At 58.1% G+C, this 7,962-nt stretch overlaps 3 protein-coding genes across 3 annotated transcripts; 2 read left to right on the forward strand and 1 right to left on the reverse strand.

The window, feature by feature from the left end:
* Window positions 1–587: 587 nt before the first annotated feature.
* Window positions 588–2,595, forward strand: CH63R_03705 (Monooxygenase; the record flags this gene model as incomplete). The annotated part of the gene is made up of 2 exons (XM_018298680.1): window positions 588–994; window positions 1,074–2,595. 2 exons carry the CDS (start codon window positions 588–590, stop codon window positions 2,593–2,595), a joined length of 1,929 nt encoding a protein of 642 aa, XP_018159926.1.
* An 847-nt stretch (window positions 2,596–3,442) lies between these two features.
* CH63R_03706 (RNA polymerase ii mediator complex component) lies at window positions 3,443–4,567 on the forward strand (the record flags this gene model as incomplete). The annotated part of the gene is made up of 1 exon (XM_018298681.1): window positions 3,443–4,567. One exon carries the CDS (start codon window positions 3,443–3,445, stop codon window positions 4,565–4,567), a length of 1,125 nt encoding a protein of 374 aa, XP_018159927.1.
* Window positions 4,568–4,949: 382 nt separating this feature from the next.
* CH63R_03707 (Short-chain dehydrogenase/reductase family Oxidoreductase) lies at window positions 4,950–6,216 on the reverse strand (the record flags this gene model as incomplete). Its single annotated transcript, XM_018298682.1, has 4 exons — window positions 4,950–5,589; window positions 5,669–5,741; window positions 5,812–6,044; window positions 6,143–6,216. 4 exons carry the CDS (start codon window positions 6,214–6,216, stop codon window positions 4,950–4,952), a joined length of 1,020 nt encoding a protein of 339 aa, XP_018159928.1.
* Between the last annotated feature and the right edge of the window lie 1,746 nt (window positions 6,217–7,962).

The raw sequence follows: 7,962 nt of genomic DNA on the forward strand, positions 1-7,962 counted from the left end.
ACACGCTCGCAATTGCATACTAGCCATCAACATGTCATTCTCACTGGCTGTTTTTTTCCTTTTCACGCTGTAGATCTTTTCCATCGGCCCTTGGCATGCGTCCGATGTCCGTCTGCGCGCCACGGATCCAATAGCGTTCATGTTTGGGTTGCAACAGATTGTGAGTTGTGAGCATGATAGCTGACCGTTGACAAGTTGTCGAGACCCTCATGTGCAGAGGTGGAGACTGCCGTCTTGCCAGCTTGGGTTCGACTATGATCGCCCGCCAGAGTCGTGGACCTTGGCATTTTCCGCGATCCCGACGTAGTAGCCGCTGGTGGGCCGTTGATATCGTGTCTATCTCAGATCGTCTTCACCTTGGCGACGCGGCATTTGCTACCAAGGACAACGCACCTGCAAAAGGAGGTCCGCGGTATGGTATTCAAGGTGGGAACATTGAGGATTATAAAAGCGTGGACGAAGCCGCTCAAATGGAGGAGAAAGTGATTTGAGCAACCACTCAAGCATCGCTTTCAAAGCATTCTCGTGCTCGCAAGTAACAAATCAGACATCCATTTCCGCAGCAAAAAAAACCCCAATCGCTCATCATGACCGTCCCCGAGACCTTGCGCGAGAAGTACGCCTCAGAGCGCGACAAGCGCCTTCGCCCCGAGAACCTTCAGAAATGGATCAGCTTCCGTGAGCCTGAGCTTGCCGACATGGACCGCGACCTCAACATCGACTACGAAGCGCTGCGCTCCCGGGACCAGCCGCTCGAGAACGGTAGCGAGGTGCAGGTGCTCATCGTGGGCGCTGGTATCCATGGCGTTGTCATGGCACACCGCTTGGTGACCGAGGGCGGCATCAAGAACGACGACCTGGTCCTCGTCGACAGGGCTGGTGGTTATGGAGGCACTTGGTACTGGAATCGTTATCCCGGCGTCATGTGCGACGTTGAGGGATACTGTTACTTGCCTCTTCTTGAAGAGACGGGTTACGTGCCCTCGAAGAGATAGTAAGTACCCTCCCCCCCCCCTCCATCCACGAAATGTGTTGTAAAGGAACCTACCTATATTGACCGACTACCCTACAAGCCCGACCGGCGACGAGATCCGTGAGCAGTGCGAGCGAGTGGCCCGCCATTCCAATCTCAGGGCCCAGTTCGGCACGACCACGACGCACCATCAGTGGGATGAAGCTTCCCGTCGCTGGATCGTGGAGATGGAGCGGGGCACTGGTCCTGGACAGACGCCCGAGTCCTTGACTGTGAAGTGCCAGTTCCTCATCACTGCCGGTGGCGTTCACCCGTCGCCTCAGATCCCCAGGCTCAACGGACTCAACGTGTTCCGCTCCGTACCCGGCAAGCAGGTCATACACACGGCACGTTGGGACTGGGCACTCTCTGGCGGCTCGCAGGCCGAGCCCGACATGGTCCACTTCAAGGGCAAGACAGTAGGCATCATCGGAACGGGAGCCACTGCGGTCCAGGTGGTGCCTCACGTGGCCAAGTGGGCGAAGCAAGTATATGTCTTCCAGAGGACACCGGCTTACGTAGGGGAACACTCACAAAGGGAGACGACGGAGGAGTACTGGCAAACGGTTGCGGGCAAGCCGGGGTGGCAGCGCGAGCGTCAGGCAAACCTCGACGCCGCCGTCATGAAGGTGGCCGATACCCCTGACCTGGTCCAAGACGGGTGGAGTCAGACGGCAGCGTTGGCGGCCTTTGTAGGCCGTGAGGGCAAGATCATCCAGGCCGGGGAGGAGGAGGCGCATGAGCGCGCCCTGATCGACCTGGACACCCCCTGGGCGGAGAAGATGCGGCGGCGGATCGACGAGGAGGTCAAGGACCCGGCCGTCGCGGCGAGACTGAAACCCTGGTACCCGGGGTTCTGCAAGCGCCCGACGTTCCACAACAGCTACTTGTCGGCCTTCAACGAGCCGCACGTCACCCTCGTCGACACGCAAGGCGCGGGCGTCAAGTCGTACACGGCCAACGGCGTCATGGCCAACGGCCGGGAGTACGAGCTCGACGTCCTCGTCCTCGCCACGGGGTACACAAACACCGTCGTCGACCCGAGCCCGGAGATGGCGGTGAACGCGCCCATCCTCGGCCGCGGACGGCGCACGCTGCAGGACAAGTTCGGGAGCAACGATTTTGGCAACCTTTTCGGCGCCCTCACGCACGGGTTCCCCAACCTGGTCTTCTGCACCGTTGCCGGCACCGGCCTGTCCGCAAACCTGACGCCGGCGCTGGACACCAACGCCCGGCTGGTGGCGCACGTTGTGTCGCAAGCCCTTCGGCAGGCGTCGTCGTCGTCGTCGTTGTCATCGAGCCCGCGCCGGGCTGTCGTGGAGGTTTCGAAGCAGGCCGAGGACGAGTACAGCAGAAAGGTGGCCGAGCGGGCGCGGTGGTTCTCGGCCTTGTTCAGGTGCACCCCCAACTCCTTTCTCGACGACAAGAAGATGGCCAAGGCGAAGGAGAAGGCGAAGACGGACGAAGACGACGAACTGGAGCGTAGAAAAGCGTGCTGGGGAGGGGGAATCCTGGATTTCCAAAGCATGGTGGACGAGTGGACAAAGAAGGGCGACATGGAGGGCGTTGTCGTCCAATGCTAGGTCAGCTGGGCCATGACGGACGGCCATGAGTCAACAAGCCTCCTTGTCTGCAATGGGACTGGGCCGGGCTGAGCTGAGGCTAGCAACTCTTCTCTCTCCTTTGTACGACTACGCGCGACCCTTCCGCATGCCGGCTGGGCAGGGCAGGGCAGGGCTGGACTACTGGGGCCGGGCCGGCCAGAGAGTTGAGTTTGTTTGTCTTTGTCAGAACATAACGTTACAGAGAACATATGTACATAATTACATACTACCTAGGGATGGAAGTATGTACTCATAGTTCATAGTATGTATGTATGTGCTGCTCTTTGGTTGGCCCGTGGGGCATGTAAATTTCCCACCCTTTAATGCCCGTTCATCTCCATCTCTCCCATCTCCGCAGCCAAGTCCGCAACATCTCCGCGTTTTCGTACCAATGCGTTGACCCCCTTACCACGAAAGCTTATTTCCAAGGATGAAATCCTCCTAATCAGGTCGAGCAGACCCCCCGTGGAACAAGATTCGTCCGTCACTTTCCCAAGTGACTGACGGCTCTTCCGGTCTCCAACAAGAAAGAGGACCAAAGGGAAAAAAAAAAAAAAAAAAGGACAAGTGAGAGATCATTGGTATCATGGGCCGACGATCCAAACAGAGGGCTTGTTTTGCCTGCGTCGAGGCCAAGAGACGCTGCGACCAGGGCCTGCCGTGTTGTTCGCGATGCCTCGATAAAGAGGTGGACTGCGTCTATCCCGCCCTCCGCCGGTTTCGGCCCTTTCCGCCATCCTCCTCGTCGTCACTCTCACAAAATATCGACCCGAGGTTGGAATCCTGTTCCTCCAGCTGGGACATCTCATCTTGGCCCGGGGCCGATATGCAGGACATGTCGCTCCAGGGGACGGAGATGGAGTCCATGGACGAGGTCCTCTTTGCTCCGCCGACCACGTCGAGCGCGGCTAGTCTCACCAACACGACGTCCGCACCATCGTTGTCTTCCTCCGCCGCCGCCGCCAACCAAGCCGATACCGAGGCGGGAAGTCACACAAGCTCCCAGGCGGAAGGCCTCAACTGGTTCCTCCAATCCCCGTCCTGGACCATTGTGTTTCAACGATCGCCTCCGAACTCCGTTCCGCCCGCCGCCGTCTTCACCAACTTCGTCCGCGGCTTACAGTCCTGGCTCGTCCGCTTCCTCCACCGGGGCCACAACCCCTTCATCCACCGCCAGCTCTACTCCGAGACAACGCTGCCCCAGTGCATGCAGGACGCCTACGCCGCCGTCGCCATCGTCCAGACCGTCACCCCGGACAACGAGCACGTCGTCGACGCCGTGTCCAACAGCTTCGTCCTGAATCTGCTGGCCGCCCACTCCACGGCCGACCCGTCGGCCTTTATGCCCTTGCTCTCCACGAAGCAGCACCTCGCCCGCACCCAGGCCCTCCTGATACACCTCTTGCTGTCTCTCTTCTCGCCCTCCATCTCCCGCCGGGCCAAGGCCGAGAGCCTGATAGACACAGCCCGTCTGTGGGCCCGCCAGCTCTGGGAGTCGGCCGCGTTGGACGCCACCTCGTCGCCCGTCTTCCCGAACGCGCTGTCCGTGTCGTGTGACACGGCGCTCGAGAACGACGACGTCGTCTCGAGCCTCTACCGGGCCTTCATCCTCTCCGAGTCTATCCACCGCACCTTCCTGCTCACGAGCATCGTCACCGGTGTCTACACCAGCCTCAAGACGACGTGGACCCATGGCTGCGCCGGGGACGTTTGCATCACGATGCGCGGGGATCTCTGGGAGGCCCCGTCGGCCGCCCGGTGGGAGGCCATCGCCAGGAAGGATGATCCGCTGTATCTCTACAGTCTTAAGGGACAGACCTTTCTGTCGCGCGGCATACGAGCCGCGGAGGTCGACGAGTACGCTCGGCTGCTCTTCACTGTGCTGTGGGGGCTGGAAAAGGTTGAGCACTGGGTTGTCAGCACCGGCGACGCTGTCTCTGTGATATACTGATATGAGCATGTCCCGTATCATTTGGAAAAAAAAAATCATTCTTTTGCTAGTACGGTACGAATTGGAGAATTGTAACATCCACTCCCGTTCGAGTGCCAGTGCCAGTGTGTGGCAAGACAGACACAGCGAAGGCTTGTGTTCATCATCCTGTCTTGGAGCCAATCTGCCAAAAAAACAAAAAAAAACAAATTCATGATAGCTGATAACAATAAAAATATCAATAAAAAAACAATAACGAGAAAGCTGCAAACAGCTTGCCAGACAGATAAAACGTTGCTTTTATCGAGTAATGCGTTCTTTTAACTACAGCGAGAGCTTCTGACTTCACACAATCTACATCATAATTACAACCCCACCATCTTTCCTATAAGCAAAGAAAAATCTACCATGGACTCAGAAGAGGGAGCCCTTCCGCCTGCAAATGCTTGTTCACCTCCGCCGTCGTGTTCTGCCACAGACCCTGAACTTGCTTTTCGTCCGAGGCGACCGCGTGGGGCTGCCCCAGAGCGCCGACGGGGAAGACAAACTTGCCGTTGTACTTGAGCGGATCCTGACGGACTTCCTTCGCCACGGCGGCGAAGACGGGGGTCGCCGCGCCCTGCTCCGGCGACACAAACGTCAAGTGCGAGATCGCCCGGACCAGGGCCGTGTTGATCCTGTCGACGCCGGCGGTGGCGACCTCGCCCGGATGGACCGCCAGCGACACGATCGGCAGCTTCTGCTCGTCCAACCGCCGCTGGAGCTCCTGGGCGAAGACGGCGTTGGCGGCCTTGGAGACGCCGTATCGCGTCGTGTCGAAGCCGAAGATGAAGCGGCCGAGGTAGCGCCACTGCCACGGCGGCGAGGGGACCGGGTTCCGGAGGAAGTCGGCGGTGGTGAAGCGGAACTTGTAGCTGGACGGGACCATGGCCGTCTGGGCGCTTGAGCTCATCGTCACGACGCGGACGTCGGAGCCGGGCTCCCTGACGGCGTTCTTGAGGAGGGGGAGGAGGCGGTTCGTGAAGACGAAGGGTCCGATCAAGCTACGGCGGAGACGGACGATTTGGTTAGCGCAGCACCTCGCTTTGCGTTGAGTTGATTTGAGTAGGGTCCTCGACTTACTTGGTGGCCATGTGAACCTCCCACCCAGGTCCCACGAGATCAGTAGAGGTTGTCCCTGCGGCGGCAGCATGGACTGGGCAGAATAAACATTAGACCACGACCCGGGCTCGACGGCGATGCATAGAGAGGATCGCGAGACTCACTCAACACGTCAACCTTTCTCTCCTTCTCCATCAGCTTATCGGCGACGGAGGTTATGCTCCGCAGGTCGGCCACGTCGAGCGTCATACACTGCAAGTTGTCCGGCTCGATGTCTGGGTAGGCGTCCTGGATGCGTTTCCGCGCCTCGAGCGCCTTGGCCTCGGACCGCGTGGTGAAGTAGACCTTGGCCCCCTTCCAGGCGAGGAGCCTCACTACTTCGCGGCCAATATCGCTACTATGTCCCGGCGTCTTTCGTCAGCTTTCTACGCTTCGACACTTGCTTTCTGTCTCTCTTTCTTCTTTCTGTTTTTGGAAGGGAGAGGGGCTACTTACTTTCCTCCCGTTACAACGGCAACCTTGCCGCGCAAGTCGGGCATTTCGCTGAGAGGATTCCACTGAGGGGTCATTCTGCCGAGTTTTATCCGTTGTGCGACTGAGTACGATGTATGGTTACCGCTCTGGATGGCGTGCTATCTGGAATAACTCGGTAGGCTTGGATCTGGCCCAACGTTGACTCTGGGAAGACTAGTTCCATATTATATCCAGCGAGACGGCTCAACAATAGAATAGCGTTGTATAGTCAACGGACATGGAGACAAGCGCATGGCCGAGAGATCCTGACGGGGTGTTCATGTAAGCCGTCGACCGCCGACGAACTGATATGGCGTCGGGTTCCAAGACGGGCACATGGGGATGATGGCATCCCGCCTGCCGCATGGTGAGATTCGGAACCTCTCTTGCAGGAACCTGCGTCTGCCGATCGAACTCGGAGGCGTCGCCGTCTTGGTGTCAGTGACGACAGGCGGGCTGCGGACTTGCGGCGGAGGCCAATGGAGGAAGCGCGGACGGCGTGCGGAGGCGAGTGGATACCCGCTCAGGGCGCGCGACTCTTAGACGCGCCGGACCAATCTTCGTTGTCGAACTCACTGCCCGTAAGAAGCCCGAGAAGGCCAAGTGTTTCAAGGTGTCGAATCTAAACTATAAAATAAAAGCGTCTGCAAAGTAGTTTTCCTTTGCTGATTCGTGCCGAGTTCTCCCCGGTCATTGTTGGGTTCCGGTCCAATAGTACTGTACAGTCCATTGACTCTGAGGGCGCGCGGGCGACTTCTAGACGCGCGGAACCAATCTTCATTGTCGGATCTCGGCGTGAGAAGGCAGAAGGTTTCAACATGTCGAATCTAAATGATGAAATAAAGTCGTCTGGAAAGTAGTTTTCTTTTTGATTCGTCCCAAGTCCCCCTCCCCCCAATCACCCTCACTGTCTGATAATCCCTTGACTCTTGCGACCTCGTTACCGATCTAGGGACCCTTCTCGATCCATCCATTATAGAAAAGGATGTTTCAGAACAACTATAACGAATCTTCCCTGCTGAGATAGAGTTTCAATATACTCCAAGGCCGCCCTCTCCCTTGCCCTCAAAAGCCCGCACGTTTGCGAATCCGACCCCTTTACCAGAGATCTCCAAAACCCAGTCGACGACTTTTTCACATCCTTTCGGCTTTAGCATTCTGTGGTGGGAAGATGAACGGGGCGCCCGGAACGTCGAACACAAATTGAAAAGCGCCACTGCCGGGGGGGAGGTTACCCTCATCCGATGCACGCCGGGCCATCATGTAGTCGGCCCATCTGAACCGAACCTTGCCCTCGAAGCCCCGAATGAGCATCCAAGAGAAGCTGGCTGGCCCTTGGGTGAGCCCGCCGTCGCAAAGCCATAGCTTTGTGAGCTACCAGCCATGATAATAGCCTGCTCAGCCATCTCCGCAACACCAGAGTCCTTGTAGTGGAAGCATCCCGTGGCGTCGAGGCTCCAAAGAGGCGGGTGTCTGCTGGGGGAGGCCAAGGATATGATGGAGCGTGATACCGCTGCTGTGAGCAAGTTGAATGATAAAACACAACAACCACCGCCCCCTCCCCCCAAAGTCCGCATCGACCAACTTTTGAAGGGGTAGAAATAGAACTTGGACTATGCTAGCCAGGCAAAGAATGACCCAAGATGTTTTGCAGAGCGTCGTTGGCAGTTTGGACGACAGTCGTCCGCGCGGCAGCACCCCGGAAGGGCCACGTTTTCGGGAACCTTGCGATGGTCCACGGGCAACGACGTCGCCGGCGGCCTTGAAGGTGGAGTACCCAAGGAAGCGGACGACCCTGACGT

Source organism: Colletotrichum higginsianum, chromosome 3, assembly GCF_001672515.1.
Source record: "Colletotrichum higginsianum IMI 349063 chromosome 3, whole genome shotgun sequence".
In the NCBI taxonomy this organism is placed as follows: Eukaryota; Fungi; Ascomycota; class Sordariomycetes; order Glomerellales; family Glomerellaceae; genus Colletotrichum; species Colletotrichum higginsianum.